The 19,521-nt window shown below is 37.9% G+C and overlaps 5 protein-coding genes across 9 annotated transcripts in view; 3 read left to right on the forward strand and 2 right to left on the reverse strand.

Annotated features, from left to right (window-relative positions):
- Positions 1–219: 219 nt before the first annotated feature.
- Positions 220–3,496, forward strand: LOC111781816 (phosphatidate cytidylyltransferase, mitochondrial). Of its 2 annotated transcripts, none has more exons than XM_023662527.1 (11): positions 220–380; positions 997–1,123; positions 1,239–1,295; positions 1,394–1,456; positions 1,540–1,608; positions 1,778–1,870; positions 2,147–2,251; positions 2,321–2,398; positions 2,645–2,773; positions 2,923–3,028; positions 3,105–3,496. In XM_023662527.1, exons 2-11 carry the CDS (start codon positions 1,016–1,018, stop codon positions 3,293–3,295), a joined length of 999 nt encoding a protein of 332 aa, XP_023518295.1. In that variant the 5' UTR covers positions 220–380; positions 997–1,015; the 3' UTR covers positions 3,296–3,496. The 2 variants fall into 2 exon arrangements, with proteins under 2 accessions (XP_023518295.1, XP_023518294.1); XM_023662526.1 differs by lacking the exon at positions 220–380 and adding an exon at positions 399–761.
- A 36-nt stretch (positions 3,497–3,532) lies between these two features.
- LOC111781814 (pentatricopeptide repeat-containing protein At4g20090) lies at positions 3,533–7,840 on the reverse strand. Of its 3 annotated transcripts, none has more exons than XM_023662524.1 (4): positions 5,588–7,840; positions 4,944–5,138; positions 4,711–4,797; positions 3,533–3,983 (listed from the first exon to the last, which is right to left on the reverse strand). In XM_023662524.1, exon 1 carries the CDS (start codon positions 7,584–7,586, stop codon positions 5,589–5,591), a length of 1,998 nt encoding a protein of 665 aa, XP_023518292.1. In that variant the 5' UTR covers positions 7,587–7,840; the 3' UTR covers positions 3,533–3,983; positions 4,711–4,797; positions 4,944–5,138; position 5,588. The 3 variants fall into 3 exon arrangements, with proteins under 3 accessions (XP_023518292.1, XP_023518293.1, XP_023518291.1); XM_023662525.1 differs by having other exon boundaries at positions 3,533–3,967; positions 4,944–5,148; XM_023662523.1 differs by having other exon boundaries at positions 4,944–5,148.
- A 231-nt stretch (positions 7,841–8,071) lies between these two features.
- Positions 8,072–12,552, forward strand: LOC111781287 (the record flags this gene model as incomplete). Its single annotated transcript, XM_023661792.1, is given in 8 exon segments — positions 8,072–8,229; positions 8,319–8,522; positions 8,794–8,859; positions 9,142–9,656; positions 9,861–10,004; positions 10,898–11,138; positions 11,251–11,751; positions 12,164–12,552. Coding segments are annotated over 5 exon segments (1,770 nt in total), but the record flags the coding sequence as incomplete, so codon positions are not given.
- A 2,134-nt stretch (positions 12,553–14,686) lies between these two features.
- LOC111781289 (cytochrome c6, chloroplastic) lies at positions 14,687–17,565 on the reverse strand. The gene is made up of 6 exons (XM_023661796.1): positions 17,409–17,565; positions 17,215–17,329; positions 16,270–16,373; positions 16,052–16,083; positions 15,105–15,168; positions 14,687–15,003 (listed from the first exon to the last, which is right to left on the reverse strand). The coding sequence occupies exons 1-6, from the start codon at positions 17,466–17,468 to the stop codon at positions 14,878–14,880; spliced, it is 501 nt and encodes a 166-aa protein (XP_023517564.1). The 5' UTR covers positions 17,469–17,565; the 3' UTR covers positions 14,687–14,877.
- LOC111781288 (exopolyphosphatase PRUNE1-like) overlaps positions 17,481–19,521 on the forward strand; it is an 8,584-nt gene continuing 6,543 nt past the window's right edge. The window contains exons 1-3 of one of the 2 annotated variants that reach the window (XM_023661793.1): positions 17,481–17,572; positions 17,754–18,020; positions 18,426–19,059. In XM_023661793.1, coding sequence (XP_023517561.1) covers positions 17,985–18,020; positions 18,426–19,059 — 670 coding nt within the window. In that variant the 5' untranslated portion in view covers positions 17,481–17,572; positions 17,754–17,984. The remainder of the gene's footprint in view (positions 17,573–17,753; positions 18,021–18,425; positions 19,060–19,521) is intronic. The other variant, XM_023661795.1, reaches the window with a different exon arrangement.

Raw genomic sequence — 19,521 nt, forward strand, 5'->3', positions numbered from 1 at the left:
TTTAAATTTATTTGGGTAGCCATTGGAAGATAATTTAGAGACAACTTTTGGAATGGGTGCAGTATCTACATCAAACATTAAGAACAGAGATCATTAAAAAAAAAGTTAGATTTCCAAATTTGAATGATTAGGAAGAAGTTAGAGATATTGGCGATTTCCAAATTATTATCTTTCTTAAGTTCTTGTATTACAATCATGGTCTGGTCTTTGTAAAGAAAAAAGAAAAAAGAATTACTATAAAAAGAAAATAAAGTCGTAGGCGGTGAGCCTTTTCAAAATAATACAAACTGTTCTGCGAAAACGGCCACTACTCATTCCCCGCCATCAGCACCTCCCGTCGGATAGATCGCCGCCTATTATTTCCGCCGCCCATTCACATTGTGTGCGCCACTCTCACTCTAACCATTTTATTCTTGCTTCATGTTTGTTTTCTTTCCCTCTATTTATGAACACATTGAACTAGCGAAATGAGGCTGGATTCTTGTATTTTACCATCCACCCTCTTCTTTTCATTTTCTTTTCTTTTCTTTGATTGAAGAAGTACTTGCTGTCAAATTCTTTTAGTCACGACAATCTCTTCGATTAAGAGGGAGGCCCTCTCCAAAAGTTCTGGGCATGCCTTCCAACTGTTTGATGAAATTCCCCTTTAACTGCTACATTGCTTCTGCCTATAAGCATAGATTCAGTCGGGCCTAATTTACGCCTAGTAGCTTTTTTCTTCGGCCTGCTCCTTTACTGTTGATTTTGAAGTGGAATTTCGGGTGAGATGTGCATATTTCTCTCAAATATGTTATCTTTTATATAATTATCCGTGCCCAAGTGAACGTCTGTGTATATTCTTTCAATGGATTTTGGCTATTATTTAAAGTAATATGATGAGTTATAGTAGGATTTTATTTTGCGTGGCTGAAGTAAATTTTGATGTCTATGTTTAAGATATTGTCGGCCAAATTTGATCCTTGCCCGTGTAATGACTTTGTTTACAAACATGTACAGGCTGGAAGATAGTGAAATCATGAAGAATGTGGAAGACACCGGGCTTATGGATTTTCTCAAAGTTCTTCCTCCAGTGGAGTTCTGCTGCATGTATGGTTCGACTCTGCATCCAAACAATCACGACAAGGTTTTATTTGAGTTTCTTTTTCGTCCTTTTCTTTATTCATATATTATTTCGTACTTGTAACTGATTTTTTTTCTTTTTCATTTTTTTGGTTTGGATTAAAACTTCGGATCGATAGTCAAAAATGGTTGACCTTATTCTTGGCGTTTCTGATCCTCAAAAATGGCACGAGAAGGTAAGTCTTGAAGAGTGATTTCCATTCTAGTGTGCATCATAAGATGATTCGATGCCACCTTATATCTATTAACCTATTCTATTCATACTGCAACGTAGAACATTCAATTAAACAAAGATCACTATGCCTCATGGATGGTGTACTTTGGAGGGGGGAAACTGGTAATGCTGTTCGCCACTCTCTTTTTCTGAACTATCTTTCTATCACTGCCCCTGATGGCTTTTTCTCTAATTGGTTTGATTAGGTTACTGAAGTTGCAGATGAAATTGGAGTTGGAGTACATTTTAATCCGTATGTTACGTGGAATAAGAAGGTATTGGAACAAAATAAAATTATAGTTTGATTTCCATCCTCAAAAAGCATATGGTGTTTGCATATATACATACATGCATACATATTTGTGCTTATGGATGTATATCTGTTTTTAGATGCGATATGATTTTGGGTACTTGCAAAACCTCACTTCTCGAGCATTTGTACAGATGCTTAAGTATGGGGTTGTGCGGATGCATGATTTGATACAGGACATACTATATTGGAAGACATTCTACCTCAGTGGCCGTTTGCAGAAGCCGGTTTGTGTATCCTAGGAACTTGCATTTTGAAATATGAATTGTACATATATGAAAAAAGTTACTAACTATTTCATTGGAAGATCCTCATCGTGCAGTTAAATTCTTACCTATTATATGTGGTTTAACCAGTTTGATGGGGGTTATTCTGTCAAAATTGAATTGTACATATATGTAAAAAGTTGCTCTCTCACTCTTTATGTATGGCTCTAATTTGAGCAGCAAAACACTCTTGGATTTTCCCCCCTCCTCACCGAGGAATTTAATTTTGTTGTGCAGGTTAATATACTAGTGGATTCACTGGATGTTCGACAGCTGAACTCTGTGAATCTGAGGTCTGCAGTATCTGCAGCTCTCCTTCTTCTGCCACCTGAGTTTACTGAGGTTGATTTCCTTTTTCTAAGACTGCATCTTTGTAATTGCTAAATTTACACTCAAGTTCAATTTGTGTAGGTTGACTTGTATGCCAAAATATGCAGCCTTTCGTATATGGGTGATTTGCGTATGCTTTTTGCAGAGGACAGGGATAAGGTAAAACTCTTAAGTGAGCTTGCTTAGTTGCCTGTAAAGTATAATCCTTGAAAGAATCGGCTTGGTTTATGCTTGCCTTATAATTTCTTATTATTTTGCAATGGTGCTGAAATATCATGTTTGCTTTACATATAGCGCGAGCAATTTTCTACATATTTATGGACCTGATTTAATTTTTAATTGTCAAGTTCACATTTTTTTCATTTCACTATTTATTACCACTAGTCTACTTATCATCTTCCGTAGGTCATCAAAATAGTTCGAGGGCAATTCCAGCTGTTCCAGTCAATGTACCAACCCAGTCTTGAACAGTACAAAGCAAAGGAGTTGTTGCAATTCTCATCGCCTGGAAGTCACCAGGCAAATATATATCAGGTTTTTCAAAAAAAGATATTAGGAATCCAATAAGATTGTATATCGCTTTGTTATTTGTGAGTGTATATGGTTGTGCAAATGCAAGCAAACACTGAAAATTCAGATGGTTTATGTTTTACCAAACATAAATATTTTACCTTGTAATACAGGATTGTGGATTAGCAGCAACGGAGTTTTTGGTTTCATCTTTGCCAACGACGGTCCGGAACACAATGGGGATAAAACTTGGCGAGAAGAGAAGTCTGAGTGGATCTGGTACAATTCCATTTGACCATTGTACTGTTACTGAGAACTCACATTACATGATCCTAAAACATGTGTCTTGAAAAAGGTGGAGTCACAAACCAAGTGTTAATCCGGTCGAGAAAAGAGGCAGTAGATTGCATGCAGGGGGCTTTGAGGCGAAAGGTGATGGTTTCAAGCGCAAGACAGGCGGTGTCCGGTCTATTGGCTGTAGGTGGTGTTAAGGCTGCCAAGTATCTTGCAAGTAAAATGTGCAAGGCTTGGAGATCCTGGAGATGAAAGTGAAGCCATTTCGGTACCGCTCTCATTGCCTGTTTCTTTTTTACTTTCAGTTTTCAGTCTCTTACGCTTTAAGAATGTATTCTATAGTCGTTTCTTTTATTATTTTTATTTAAAGAGGCATTAAAGATTTCTTTGATAGTTGTTATTATGTTTTATAATAAAAAAAATACATATGGCAACCATTTATGATTCTCTGAATGTGGACTCTAACGATGTTAATGTATGGGTATCACATCAATAAAAAGGTGGGTTTCTGCCCCAAGACCATATCTCGAGTCTTTATACATCCATAGCTCATAAGCAAGTAATTGATACAATAGCCTAGCTGTGATTCTCTTTAGAAAAAATTATACATAAGAAGTAAAGAAAGCAAAAAAAAAAAAAAAAAAACAGGTAACCTTGTTATTTGAAGGCACAGGAGCCGAAGTGCCTAACCTGCTATGAGAAAAAAATGATGTAAATGAAAACGCTACCGATCAAGAATTAAGTTGATGGTGCTGTTGGTAAGGCCCAAACTAAGATGGGGAGAATGAGATTGCATGATGATGCTGGTTCTTTGCCATCAGTAAGCATGTTGCTTCAAACAGGACAGGATGGGATCGTTTATGGAAGCTGGTTGCCTGTCGCTCTGCTACATTTTGCCCGCCTCTTACTTCCCGTCCGTATACCCTTTACAAATCAAACCCTACAGAATACAAATTAGTAGCTAAAGAAGACAAAAATGTTCTTCAAGGGTTCTTAATTATTTAGAAGACTAATAATGGGAGGTCAGGTTCTTGAAGGGTTTGAGACATAGAAGACAATAATGTCACAGCATCTAATCAGGCCAAGCAGATACCTCCACCTAGAGAGTGTCCCTGATGATTTTCTTTTCTACTGCTTGATAGGGAACGGTAAAATCAGATTACTAACAGAACTACAAAGCGAACACTTGGGAAATTCGCAACCAGTGTAAGGGAGATTATACACGGCACTCCAAATAACTACAATAGACGCTACGCAAATAACCATTTCTAGGAAACTGACATTTGTTCCTACTACTAATAATGAGATCTGTAATTAAGATACATTAAAAATTTCCAGTCAGTTACTGCTTAATTGCTTTTTCCTGAATACAGTGGAAGGATATCCAAGGGGATTCTGTTAAGATGTGTCTAGAGCAATCTGAAATGAATAAGCTAATATAGAGTCAAATTTCCTACCTAAAATAATAGCCCAAACGCTCATTAAAGCCTTAAACTTGCCTAGCCTTGCTAATACAGTTAGAGAGCTTTTGACTTTTTTCAGTAAGAACATGATAAAGTTCATCGGAAACAGTGTAAATAGGCAAAACAGTTATGAGACCCGCACAAACAGCGAAGCTTTAAAATCATGCAAATAATTAGACAAGACTATGAGTTTCTCACACTCACCTCAGAACTCAGAGAAGTATTCTTCTGGGACATCATGCTCCATATGCTGAACATCTCAAAGGATAGTAGCAAAATACTGTCCCTAAACTGAAATAGAATGGCTATCATTATTCAAAATAAAATCAGATTTAAACAGACTAACACAAGTACGTAAGAACTGTGACTAAAAGTTCAATGCACCAACTTCAGAATAAAAAAGGTTATGCATGTATGTAATGTCCCTTGCCACCGACCTAAATCACAAATGGACCTCGACCCATTTTCCTTTTCTTCTCTCTTCCGCGTGCATGAGCAACCTTTGAGTTTGAAGTTGAATCAACGTCATGTCGAGACGCTATACGGACTTTTGTAGCATCCTCCCTCCTTGTTTTGATGCAGCGTCTCAACGCTATGCGCTCGGATTCTCTTCCTTCTGCAGCCAATTTTGGCTTCACAATCCTAACACACATAACATCAAAATTCTTGAAATTTCTTCAACTTCACAGTTACAAAAAAATGTAAACTCGATGACTCATTTTGTCACAATATAATGTAATTAAACTCAAGTGAGCATAGTTACATTATATGGAACTCACTCATGCTCTCCAATGTATATCATTAACGAATAACTGCAGAGGCACCTTGTTGTTGTTGTTTTTTTTTTTTTTTTTTTTTTTTTTTAAGGGTAAAGAAACAATCTATAACCAAGTGACGAGATAAACAAAAAAGAGGAGGATACGATAAGGAACTCTAACCCTTCATAAAGTCCAGGAGAGTTCAAAAAACAAAACGATAACGGATAAAGAAATTATTGGTACATCCAATAAGTTTTTAGCAAAATGCTCACTAGAGACCTCAAATTTGTATGCACATAAGCATAAGAGAGAGAGAATCGTACGTCATTGTCCATATAAGCTTTTGCAAAACTCGTCTATGGTGTCTTGAATCTTCTTTGGCTTGCATGTTTTTTGAATGACTCTGAACCAAGTTGATGCCTCCGGTGGCAGACATCTTACCAGCATGTCCTCTACAATCCTCAAAGCAGCTAATTTTCTCTCTCGCTTGAGTAACCTTACAACGAGCTCATCTAAAAACAGCCTTCCATCTTGCCATGGATCATTCCTCTCTCTCAAAGTTTCCAAAAAAATATTGCATGTGGTTGAGTCAGGGTCACAGCCTCCATCGAGCATACTATTTAGAAGATCAACGGCACGGATGAGATTTCCCTCCTTGCAAAGGGCCTTGAAAAGTATATTATAGGTGATCACATCAGGTTGGGACTTAGGCTCCTGACATTGCATCTCATAGAAAAGCTTCAAACCCTGGTCTACAGAGCCGGCATCACAAAGGCCCTTAATCATTGAACTATAAGCCACAACATCAGGTTTAATTCCTTCACTGAGCATGTGCTTCCACACTGTCAAGGCCTCCCTTACTCTTCCATCCTCACACAAGCCATGAAGTAAAACACTGCAACAAACTTCATTGTGCCTAGCATCCTGGCTCATCATCTCTTTCCACACAAGAATTGCTTTCTGGCTGTCGCCTTTCTTAAAGAAACCCTTCATTAAGGAGCTGTAAGCGAAAGCATTTGGTAAACAACCTTTACTTACCATCTCGTACAAAATTTCTTCGGCTTCATCTGGCTTTCCTTCTCGACACAAACCATCTATAAAGGCACCATAAACAACAACGTTGGGTTTGCAACCCTTCTCCATCATTTCTTTCCACACCCTCACAGCATCTTCAGACTTTCCCTCCTTAAACAGACCACTGATGAGAGACGAGTAAATATATTGATTTGCTTTATGTCCTCTTTCTTCCATAGACACCAAAATGTGAGCTCCATCCTCAGCTCTTCCTTGTTTAACAAGGCCATTAATGATTGTTCCGTACGTGACTTCATTAGGAACACATTTACTCGACACCATTTTATCCAAAAGACTAAGAGCTTTGTCCAACTTGCCCTTTAAGCACAAACCATGGATAAGGGTATTATAAGTCACTTCGTTCGGAACGCAACCTTTGAGAAACATATTATCCACAAGCTTTGCCGCACGACTCAAGTCACCATTCTTGCATAGTGCATCAATCAACACATTAAATGTCACTGGATTTGGAAGGCAGCCTTCTGTTTGCAACTCATCCAGCAAAAACACTGCCTCATCGATCCTCCTTTCCTTACATAACCCATTCATTAATGTACTATAAGTGAAGACGTCGGGATTGCAGTTCTTAAGGGGCATTTCTCTGAAAGTCTCAACAGCTCTATCTATCTCTCCTAACTTGCACAGTACCTTAATAATCAAATTATAAGTCAGTACGTTTGGCTGAAAGCTCATCTTATTGGCACCAAAAACGCGTAAATAAAACTTCAATGCATCTGAAAAGTCCCCCTCTTGAATAATTACGTTAAGAACTGAATTGAATGACTTCACAGTCTGCTTACAATGAAACTCGTTCACCATTCTATCAAAAAACTTCACAGCTTCTCCAGGTAAATGAGCTTTCCCGCAAGCCTTGAATATTAGGATAAAACTCCTTTCCACAAGAACCCGCCCTTCGCGTTTCATTCTATCCAAAACATGCTCTATCAAACGAAATTCCCCAGAACTTGCATAGTTTTCAATGAGACTATAAAATGTCGCATCGCCCAATTTATAAGAACCCAATTGGGGGCCGGATTTGAATATTTTACCTGATACTGAGAGCTCATCATCCTCATCCTTTTCGGGTTCGCTTCGGGGAGTTGGGTTGGGAGAAAGAGCGAAAGATGAAAAATAGAAGAAAGGCAAAAAAGTTGGGAAATAGCGTGAAACTGAATGGAAATGAAGCCCAGGCGCCTTCTGAAGAGCGATTCTCAGGAGGTTTAATTGGTGTTTTGAACATTTTGGCATGGGGTCGAACGGTTTTCTTCACGGCGCAGAATCAGAGTGTATGCAGCAGCTAGAAATAGCGTAGAATCAACGCTTATGAGCAGAGAGAGAGAGAAGCGTACGTTGTGGTTGGATCTCCGATACTGAAAGCCATGGGCATCGGCCTTCGCTCTCCGGAAATCGGACTCGATGCATGCCCACTTGAATACCAAACGGACTCGAAGGCCGCTCGGAATGGAATACAATCAGAGGTTGAATTCGTTCAAATGTGCTGATTTTAATTTGGGTTAAAATGCCATTCCAATTGGTCGGTATATTTAATTTTAGTTTATGTCCTTTAAGTAAAATTTTTAGAAGTTTATTTTTATTACGAGTAACGATAATTTATATACAAGAAAAAAAGACAGTCCAACCTAATATTTAGTGGGCTATGGGTTGAGCAGATACAGATACACAGATACAGATACACAGATAGAGATAGAGATAGAGATGAGCCCAATTCCTCCTCCACCAAACTTGAATTATGAATCCAAGAAATTATTTCCTCTCTCCATCCTCCACTCCATTCAAGCCTAAGCCTTCCTTCCATCATCATACATTTCTCCAATATAAGAATCTTAATACTATTCATCCACGACCCACATACATGGAAAAGCAAAAAAGGGTTAATTTTTTACTCCCCAACCCTCCATCTTCTTCTTATTATAAAACTAAACTCACCCTTTTGCTTCATATTTTTTCTTTCTGTTTCAGAAATCAGAATGGTATCCCCCACGGTTGTGTATTTTCTTCAACCTCTACTTCCGGGAAGCAGTGAAGTGACCCTTTTCTCTTGATGAACTGATTCTGCTCTGCGTACCAATCTCCAAAGTAATGATATCTGCGGTAGGGCATCAAAACCATCTACTCCCTTCACTATTCCCACTCGTCTATCACAGCTCCCCCCCTTTCTGATCGGTGAGTTCATTTTTATTTCCAGAAGGATTTTTCTTTTCCCATTTCCCCGCCTGTATTTTACCCAACACTTTAATTGACGCCATGCTTTCCCATCTGGATACTCATCCTTTAAACTGTTGCGCTCATCTTGCATTTCTCTTTTTTTTTCTTTCTGAAATGGTACTGCGTTCGCCTTCAGCATGCCCTTTCTTTCTCCCCCATTTTGCTCACTTACATTGTCCACTGCCATTCTTCTCTCCAAGTTTCACTCTTCATTTTTGTTATCTTCCAGGTCAATTCTATGCATACTTGAATGCCCTCAAGTAATGAAAGCTTGAAGATGCAGTAGGTTTGTGAGGCAAGTCCCACAGCTGAAATGTTTCTGCAATATGCCACTTGCTTATAACGACTGTATTCCTCATCTTTCGCAGCCGGCTTTATTAGAAGCATGAATTGTGAAAGTTGGAAACTTTGGGCATGTCGTATTATCTTCTTCCTGCCATAAATTATGTTTTGTAATTCTCAAATGTCATTCTGTAATGGTTTGCATTTTTGCCCTGACCGCATTTAGTTGAATTGAGAGGTTAAATTTGATAGAATGAATTTCAATTTCTAAGAGGCCTTAAATTCTTTGTCATAGTGATTGAAGAGCTGAAAGATATGGACAGGGCAAGACTGGATTTAAGTTTTCATCATTCAGTATCCACACAATCAGAGGAATCTGCCTTGGACTTGGAAAGGAACTATTGCAGTGATCTCAATCTGCCTTCATCAAGTCCATCACCTACTCAATGCTTTGCTCCGGGTGCTCAGCTGTCTGAAACCAACGCTGCTTACTTTTCATGGCCCACTTCCAGCCGTTTGAATGATGCTGCTGAAGATAGAGCAAACTATTTTGGAAACCTTCAGAAAGGAGTGCTTCCTGAAATTCTGGGCCGGCTGCCCACCGGGCAGCGAGCTACTACTTTGCTTGAGCTAATGACCATCAGGGCATTTCATAGCAAGATATTGCGACGGTTTAGCCTTGGAACTGCTATAGGATTTCGAATCCAGAAGGGTATGTTGACAGATATCCCTGCTATTCTAGTCTTTGTTGCACGCAAAGTTCACAGGCAGTGGCTCAATGATGTTCAATGTCTACCTGCTGCACTTGAGGTTGGAACTCATCCTATTGAGTTTTTATTCTTACCTCTGTTAGAGGTTTCCTTTTTGGTGCTGAGAAATCATAGAACGATAGTTAACATCCATACTTTATATGAGACCCATAAAATTTATTGGGGTTGAAGATATTTTCTAATATTTGGTTGCTTCTTTCACTTTTCATCTTTTATTTTCCCCAAAATTGATGATTGGGGTTAGGGACCTGGAGGTATATGGTGTGATGTTGATGTTGTGGAGTTCTCCTATTATGGTGCTCCGGCAGCTACACCTAAAGAAGAAATATATACAGAGCTTGTTGATGGTCTGAGGGGAAGTGATCCAACAATTGGTTCTGGTTCCCAGGTACCTTTTCCTCTTTCAGAAAAGTGAAACTCTGTCAATGTTAGCCAAGTCTTTATTAAAATGGGAAAACACATTGGACTTGTTAGATTTGCTCATTATGTACCAAAAAAATCTGTAAAAGGTAAGGAAAAACGATGAAATTATTTTGTTAATCATTCTACGACATTTAACCATACCTTATTTATGTTGAATCATGGGCACCATTAATGTAGGTGGTTAACCATTTGTCTCCTTTTTCATCTCTACGTGTCCTAAAACTCTCTACTCAGATTTACGTGCTTTTAGTTGCAACTTTTGAGATCAAATAAGTAAATACTTGTGTGTTTTCAATCATATGTCTGATGCTTTGTGATTTTAATGTAAATATTCCTACCTTTCTTTTTGAGAGGAAAACTTCATGGAGGATACGCTAGGCTATGCAAAAAAGAATTTGAAACTCAGGTCTAACTAGAATTAGAATATTGATGAGAAGATATATAAGAATGGTTACAGATTGGTCATGATACAGACCACAGAAGTTTTGAGAAACTAATATTCTCGTCGAATCTCAGAAGGAACCATGAAAGTAGTAATACTCCAAATGTTATCATCGTTCACGTGTGTACTTCAAGACCTTCATTCTATTCTAATTAAATCTACCAAAATTGCCTGGAGCAAGTTTCAGGTTGTAGTGTTAAAGTATGCTGTGCTCTACTCCCCAAAACATTGGACTTATAAATAAATCATAGCGGTAGGTGAACTGGAGTAGGCCTGTAATATTTTAAAAGTCGCATCTTTTTCTTAACAATAGTCATATTGATTTCGTTTTACATGAATTTGTCATTTGCAGCTATGTTAAGTGCTTTTCTTATTTGTATTTCTTATCTCGTGGTATCCGACTTCTTTCTTTGTAGGTTGCTAGCCAAGAAACTTACGGGACATTGGGTGCAATTGTCAAAAGCCGAACAGGAACCCGGCAAGTTGGTTTCCTTACAAACCGGCATGTTGCAGTTGATTTAGACTACCCTAGTCAGAAAATGTTTCATCCTTTGCCTCCCAGCCTTGGACCTGGTGTATATCTGGGTGCTGTGGAGAGAGCAACATCATTTATCACAGATGATGTCTGGTATGGCATCTTTGCTGGAACAAATCCAGGTAATAAAAGCAGTATATTCTGAGAAACATCTTGATCCAAAACTGTATTATTGGTATGTATCTTATATGATGAATTGTGTGCATGCCCATCACAATTTGGTGCCTTCTGCAGAAACATTTGTGCGAGCTGATGGAGCGTTTATTCCCTTTGCTGAAGATTTCAACATGAATAATGTCATTACATTTGTAAAAGGCGTTGGTGAGGTTGGTGATGTCAACAAAATAGACCTACAATCCCCAATCAACAGTCTTATTGGACGAAAGGTGATCAAGGTTGGAAGAAGTTCTGGGTTGACCAGAGGGACTATAATGGCGTATGCCCTCGAGTATAATGATGTAAAAGGGATTTGTTTCTTCACCGACTTTCTTGTTGTTGGAGACGACCAACAGACGTTTGACCTTGAAGGAGACAGTGGAAGCCTTATTCTCTTAACTGGTCAGGATGAGGAAAAGCCACGTCCAGTTGGGATTATCTGGGGAGGAACAGCGAATCGAGGTCGACTGAAACTAAAAGTTGGTCAGCCTCCAGAGAATTGGACCAGTGGAGTTGATCTTGGACGCCTTCTTGATCTCCTTGAGCTTGATCTTATTACTACACATGATGGTTTACAAGGTTTGGTTACCTCAACCAATCAGTATAGCCATTTTAGATCTGAGGTTACTTTTTGTTCTACCACATTGCGTAACAACCTACCAAGTTGCATGTGTTGAGTGTGATAGTGCTAATAAAGTTTTGGTACATTTTCCTGATTGCTCTGTCTTTGTCATAAGTTTCTCTAATATGTTGCCAACATATGTTCATATTTGCACATTATTAGAATAATCGTGTAGCTAAAGGGGTTGTTCATTCATAAGTGAGGTATCAAAGTTTGAACTGTGTCATGGTCCAGGAACCTTCGCATGGCACCCATGCAATAATTAGAGTAAATGAAGTTTTGTCATGACTTTTTGGCTCTCGGAAATGTTTTATATTATTCATGTCTTTCTGACTTCATTTTTTTCGCCTCATTTTATGACTAATTAAGCTGCAGTGCAAGAACAAAGGAACAATTCAGTTGGAGGGATTGATTCTACTGCTGCCAAGTCCTATCTCGATCGGATCCCATTGAAATATAAACTTAAAGAGAACTCAGAGCCACTTGGTTTAAGTGTCCAGCAAATTTCCCCTGAAGGTGAATCCTCTCAGGGGCTGATCTCACCCTTTAAGCATGCTGCACTTCACACAGAAAATGGGTTTGAGATGGGTCCGAGCATCGAGCTCCAATTTTTACAAAGATTAACCAGCAGCTTTCCGCTGCATCAGAAGAAGGAAGGAAGCCAAGAGTTGAAAAATGTGTCCGCCCTGAGGAATGGCTATGATAGTGAGGTATCAGTGATGCTGCAGTTGGGTGAACCAGAAGCAAAGAGAAGGAAGCACTTGGATTCTCTTTCAATTATCAAACAGTGAACTGAAATAAAAGATTCAATTTGGTATTGAAAACTGAAATAATGTTATATCTCCATACTGAGTTGGGATCGTTGTGCCGCCAAATTTAGCTGTCAAAAAAGGTGGGAGATTTGCCATTCTTTTAAACATGTCCTGTGAAGTGAGAGCTTTCAGGTTAGTTTTCAGTTCATACAACATATTATGAAAAGAAGGGCTAATTTTTCCTTTTACCTGGACCAATAGGCTGCTGAAGTCCTTGTACCATAGCTACTCTCGTGGAAAAAAAATAAGTTTAAATATATATATATACATATATATAAACTTATCAGAAGCCAAAAATGAAAAAACGTTACGGTATATTTGGAACCCAATAAAAGAGTCCCTTTTCGATGTACTTTCTCTTCTGAATTGTTGTCTTGATGCCCATCGTTTAGAACTGTGTTGGTTTTTCCATTGAAGGTGCGGTGTTGTTAGTGTTGATTTCAAATACACGTTCCCATGTCTTAGAAACATACAGATTAGCACCCAAATAAAGAGAAACATGACCATATTAACCCATGAAACATGATCACGTTAGTAGGACTTGGTAGCTCGTCGTACAACGTCGAACCAATATTTGATAATTTGATGTGAAGGTACTGTGTTATAAGAATCTGGGGTGAGAAAGATTTAAAATTAAATTTGATTAATCGATTGATTTCTAGGGAAGTGGCTTGAAGATAAAGCAAATGATGAGAATCGTTGCATGAACTTAACATGAGATGGGTCTATCATAAGTTCATTATCTCTGCTTATTTGGTGCGTCCAATTGAAAGTGTTTTTACTAGAAAATTAAAAGAGAAGAAAAAAAACATCAAAAGCAAACTTGAAGAACATTATGAAAAAGATCCGACTTATCTGAAATGGGTGTGCTCTGTTCTGGGTGGGGTGCAAAAGCAAGATCCATTGAAGCTATTGAAGTTGCATGCAGTAGGCAACAGTGTTGTTGGAGATTGAGTGATTGAAGCTGCAAGATGATCTGATGGAAGGAACCAACTTTTTGATCATAAATTTACCCGTCCCCAGATCATGCTGGCAGCTTCAACCTCTCAAACCAACACATGTTACAAGACCAGCACAGACACAGAGAGAGAGGGCTAAACAATTTACAACAAAGCTTGAGAGCTGCTTCAAAGGTTATAAGAAAAAGGAAAAAGAACAAGGCAGGCCATATGAGCTCTCGTGACTCTGTGTGTGTACTGAGTCGTCTATCCTATCCTTTGAGTTGGCACAGTGGTTGGGGAGTAGTTTATATAATGCAGCTTTTCTGCTGTTGTTTACAGCTATTTTTCGCTGACCCATAAGCGTACTGTCCAATCCCATTATAATCATATTGTTTAACTTGATCGAATAGATAGCTGGAAATTCTATGGTGTTGATTAGTGGTTATTCACACGCAACCAAGTAATGAAGAAGAACAATAAGAACTGATGGGATTTTTTTTCAAAAAAAAAAAAAAAAAAAATGAAGTGTTCCATGACAAAAGGCCTAGCCAGCCGGCTACAAGACTGCATTTTTTAATTGGAAAATGTGAAAAGGCAGATCAGGTTGGTGCGTGTTTGGAATCTGTTGTCGATCGCTTCGGTGTGGTTTGGCCTTTGAGATTGAGTTGGTTTGGTTTGTCTGTCTTAATAATTCTGTGTCGTCTTTTGGTTCAAAAAACGATGTATTTGACAATTCCATGAAATGACAGTAGACAATAGACAACACATAACAGACAACAGACACCAACTTTTTTTTTTAATTTAAAAAAAAAAAAAAATGAAGAACATGAACACATAGGCTTTTGAATTCTACTGCCTGCTCACATGCTTTTGTTACGTAATGAAGATCAAAGAGTTGACTATTCTCTCATTTGAACAAGGTTTGTATGAACGCGTAGCAGTTGGGGGCCAGGGCTGCATAATAATCTAATCCCAAATGCCATTTCATTTCTAATCTTTTTTTAAAGCGAACAATTGGCAGATACATTCATGTATTTCAAAACTTTGAAATTGAAGCATTTTAGTGAGTCGTTTGTTTTATGATCATTTCTTGTGCGATAGCAAAGTGTGGATATCAAGTTTCAGAAACAGACGGCATGCTTACAGTGTTTAAACATTGCTATTTACCACAAGAGTAATCGCAGCAATCCATTCTAGTTCTCCAGATGACATGATCCATGCCTAAGGCCATGGATTCAGATAGGGATTTGGGAGAATTATATACAATGTTAATATAAATTATAAATTGGTAACCAATGCATAATATTCTGGCGCAAAAATCAATCGGCATCTATGGGTTTGGCCACCCCCGATCTGCCTGTATCTTTACAAACTTCGCCAAAACCCTAATCTCTTCCTCCTGCAAACGGGGACCAAATGTGCACTGACCCCTTGGCTTGCAGTTTTCACCGAAACCCTGAAACCCATCACCAATCGTTGAACTAATAGAGCCATATTGGTTACAGTCATAATATTAACAAATAATCACTTACATAATATTAACAAATAATCACTTACAGGCATTCTTCCTTTCCCGTAATATGTAATTTGGTAAATCTCCTCTTCAGAATCAGCTCCGTTTCTATAAAAAGGAACAATGAAACAGAGCAAAGGGTTATAGAACTAATAGCTCAAGCCTATGGTTTCAAGACAAAAACCATTCACTATCGTTCGACTTGGTTCAATCACCTCATAAACACAATTGGTAAAGCGATTTCTGCATTGCTGGATATGGAGAAATTTCGAGAATTTTATTATATAGACTCTTTGTAAAATAGTTTTTTTTTTTTTTTTTTAACACAAGCAGGGTGTTATAGGGTGCTTGTCCAGTAGAATACATGTTGTTGCCTCGTTTATGACGTCCTCTGTTGCAATGAGTTTTGTATATTTCCCTTAAAAAATTTACTGATAGGAACGCACCAATTCAATCTTCAGATTTCCTTCAGGGTTGATTGGATGTTCACCACCCCGTACCCTTCCCCAATATATTTTAGAAGCAGAAGTTGATCTTTTTTTTGGGGGAGGGTTAAATTGTATACTATATTTAAGAAAAATGGAAAATAAAAATGTAGTCAAGCGAGTTTCTCTTGTACAATTGAAGACAGGTGAAAAAAAAAAAATCAGTTCTTGGCATATTTGCCTGATTTTTCCCATTTCGAGCTAGGAGTCTAAGACCATGTAGATCTTTTGGACCCTACCAAAAAGTCCATAAAACAAAAGAGCTATTGCCCTTAATCGTGAATCTACCATCTTCCTCATCTATAACCAATCTAAACTATAGTCACTTGTACAAAATAAAAAAAAATAAATGATTATTTTAAAGAGAACACATAATTAGAAGAGAAGAGAAAGTAGATCCGCGTCCTAATACCTCATGATACTAGTACGCAATGTTCCATGCACATTGGGCCGAAATCATATACTGTTATTAAACTTCATTTTTTCTCAAGGTTCTAGAAAATTACCTTTCAAGATCACTTGAAAAGAGCGTCGCACCCTACGAGAGAAGAAGACAAAAGATCGGTTGCAGAAACAGCAGAAATGTAGCACACAGAAAGAATAGCAAAAGAAAAAAAATTGAAACCACATAACCGTTAATAAAAATTCAAAATCCAACATATTAAAGCAGATCTCAGATGCTTATCAATATTTAAACAGTAGTGTTATAGATAGGAACACTAACGGGTTGAATTATGTTTCCCCCAGCATCATGGCAGCCAATGCAAGCGTGACTAAACAATGCACCTCCTCTTTCTATTTCTGCCGATTGAGCAAGCGCATAACATCCTTTTTACACATTACATGGATGCAGCCAAGTCAGAAAAAAGTATAAACAATTGCACGTCAAAAAGATCCTTTGATATGCGTTAAGAGAAAGAAGTATATTGAGGGTCTATTGGATGTCGTTTCAAATTTGGGTTTTTCGGCTTCCAAATTTCAAACGAAAAACTTCGCTTGAAAAAGAAAAAGAAAGAAAGAAATTGACGTGACAGGGGTAAGAAATAAAAGATCGATTATGAAAACATTTTTGTTTAGGGAAAACTATGTGTAATGTCGAAATCGTTTCTTGAAAAAGGAAAAAAGAAACCACGAAATGCACATTTTTTTTAAAAAGATAATAACAACGAACAAGAAACAAAAAGGGCAGCAGAAACCGCAAAGGAAACAAGTTGCTCATGATTTTGCACATTTTTATGGAAGTTTGTAATACTTGTATTTGTTTCCTAATTTACATAGTAATGTGGACTGACTTTAGCTTAATGAGCGTATGAATAACTTTTGACATGGAATGAAGGAAGACGGTAACACTAGGAAACAGAATGTGGGGCAGAAGCGGATATTTCTCTCACACACTTCCAAATATTAATTGAATACACAAGTCGACTTTCGTTAAATGGTAACCATCTGTTTAATGTGATAATCCATGAAAAATGCTTTCTCAAAAAAAAAAAATTAAATTAAATTAAATAAATAAAAAAGACACAAATTCATAAATTAACCCCAAATGTGAGATTAGCGACGATTTAGCAACTTCCAGACAGTCACCCTGCACCTGATTCTGGGAAAATTTGATCATGCTGCTATCATGCGTTTATATCGTGTAGCAAATTGAAAGGAAGAGTTTCACCTGGGGTTTTGTTGAGAGGATATAACGCTATAAGCACAGCAATCAGAGGGGGCGCCAAGGTCTTGAGAATCGTAACTTGTCTACGCATTTGACAAACAGCAGTTCGTCGCTGTACCTGGCAGGCTTACAACTTTAAAACCTTCGATATGCAGCGAGAGATGCATTCAAAGAAAAGTTAGAGAAGAGAGATCAACCTTTAGTGGAAAGCAATGGGGACTAAGGCTAAAATCTGAAGTTACGGAGAGAAAACGCATCTCTTTCGTCTCTTACGCGGGAGCTATCGCCGTTGCTCCTGCGCTTTGGCGGGTTTTGGATGTAGCGCCTCGCCTTTACCGGAACAGAAAATAGGCGGTCCAAAGTATTTTTTTTCCATCTAGATTTTTATTTATTTATTTATTTATTCTTCATTTTTTTTTTTTTTTTAATTTTAAGGTATTATTAAAACTGTGAAAGAGTATATTTTAAAATTATTATATTATAGTAGGATAAAGAAAAGGGTCTTGCGAATGGTCTCGAGTTTAATTAGTTTTTGCGCGCAGGGCAGGACTTAGAGCTTCGGCGTCAGTACCTAAGACAGTCAAGGCACGGCACGGCACGGCACGGCACAGCACAGAACTAAACAAGAAGCCGATAAAACAATTAGATACTTCCAATGGCGGGTTTCACAATATTCGTCTTTGGGTTCTTCTTCCTCTTTGCCGACTCTTCACATTGTTATCTCTGCAATTATTTGGGCCATTGCTTTCTCTTCCATTCTCCTTACGTTCACAATGGCCACTCCCAAACCGAATCCACCACGTCTTCAGGTCACATATTCCTTCTCCCTTCTCTCTTCTTTGATTTCATCTTAACTTTTACGTACTCTGATTCTACTATAATCTTTTATCTTCCATTAATTCATTTCGTATGGATATGAGGTTCTTTTGTAATGCCAAGTACCCCATATAGTTTGCTACTGCTCATTTGCAATACTTGTGATGGACTGCCACATTTTGACCGTATGACCCAAACTATCTTCAAGATGGAGATGATGATGCTGATAACTATCTTGATGTTTGTTTATCGTACTATGCATCAGCTCCTCCCCAGTATTATGAAACTCAGCCTACAGTTGAAAACTAGTGCTACAATTTCAATATTATTAAACTACCGGCACCATCTCTTCAATGTGAAACAAAGTTTATATGAAATGAGATTTCGTTTATTTGCAGGAGCCGTTTATCGGTAACAAAGATAATCCACATTTTGATTCTCCGTTAGAGGGCCATGGCTTTACTTCCAGCATCGGTTCCCCAGAAAGTATCATCAGCCAGAACGCTTTTCAGTCTCCATCAGATTACAGTGACGTCAATATTAGAAATATAAATCCAGTTTCAAAACCTATCAACATTGACACCGAACACCAAATGGATGATTCAGGCTTGGATATTATTTTTGAACCCTTTGAGAGATCATCATCTGGAAGGTGGTTAAAGGGTGGCAGAAAATTACCATTTGCTTTCCCAACTATTTTGTCAAATTTGAACCCTGATTCGGAAGATCTTAATAATAGAACAAACAAATGTGAGCCTGTGACCTTTCAAGAATATCAAACTCCGGACAACCCAGCAAGGACCACGATTGAAAAGTCTTTCAGTGTGAAGAAAAGAAAAGATGATTTCTCTGGCATCTCACTTCCTCAGTCAGCAGCTTCATTTTACAATGGGTGGTCACCACTAATGGAAGTTTCTGAATCATGTGAAAGCATTGAAAAGCTAAATTTCTATCTGAAATCCAAAAGGGATGATGTCAATGCAGGAGTCCCTGGAAGATTTCTGCATGTAGTGATAGGAAAAGATGTTTCAGGTAATACTTTTGGCTGAATCTTATTTTATTATTCTTTGTATATCTCTTAGCGTAGATGATCTATTTTAGGACATCATATGTGCTATTTTTCTTTCAAGTATTAATTCATCTGAAGTTTAGCGTGCATTTTGGTTCTATGATAATGTTGATATACCTTTCACACTGTATTATGGAGGTTTTGAAACTTTTAACTAGAGGTTTGTCAATGGTGCTCTCGGATTTAACTTGATTATGATCACTTTTGTGGCTTCAAATTGTTTGGTTGTTTAATGTGTTGAAACTAAAAACATTACTGTGCACCCTCACAAGCTGGTGGGTGATTCATAAGAAAATGGTTCAGGAACATAAACCTACTCTTTAGATATATGTATTACTTCAGGATAAATTAAAAGGAAACTAGAGTTCTGTTTGAAGAATTTTACTCCCAACTAATGTCATGACTAGACCCTCTCTCTCTCTCTC

This window comes from Cucurbita pepo, chromosome LG19 (genome assembly GCF_002806865.2).
Source record: "Cucurbita pepo subsp. pepo cultivar mu-cu-16 chromosome LG19, ASM280686v2, whole genome shotgun sequence".
Lineage (NCBI taxonomy): Eukaryota > Viridiplantae > Streptophyta > Magnoliopsida > Cucurbitales > Cucurbitaceae > Cucurbita > Cucurbita pepo.

Bases quoted from the DNA above. Each gene is read 5' to 3' on its own strand.
- LOC111781816 (XM_023662527.1), top strand. From the start codon at position 1,016: ATGAAGAATGTGGAAGACACCGGGCTTATGGATTTTCTCAAAGTTCTT. The intron at 1,457-1,539 runs GTAATGCTGTTC...TGGTTTGATTAG, and splicing joins ACTTTGGAGGGGGGAAACTG to GTTACTGAAGTTGCAGATGA. The intron at 2,252-2,320 runs GTTGATTTCCTT...CAATTTGTGTAG, and splicing joins TGCCACCTGAGTTTACTGAG to GTTGACTTGTATGCCAAAAT.
- LOC111781814 (XM_023662524.1), bottom strand. From the start codon at position 7,586: ATGCCAAAATGTTCAAAACACCAATTAAACCTCCTGAGAATCGCTCTT.
- LOC111781289 (XM_023661796.1), bottom strand. From the start codon at position 17,468: ATGCGTTTTCTCTCCGTAACTTCAGATTTTAGCCTTAGTCCCCATTGC. The intron at 16,374-17,214 runs GTGAAACTCTTC...ATGTGTAAAAAG, and splicing joins TCCTCTCAACAAAACCCCAG to GATGTTATGCGCTTGCTCAA. The intron at 15,004-15,104 runs GTAAGTGATTAT...GATGGGTTTCAG, and splicing joins ACGGGAAAGGAAGAATGCCT to GGTTTCGGTGAAAACTGCAA.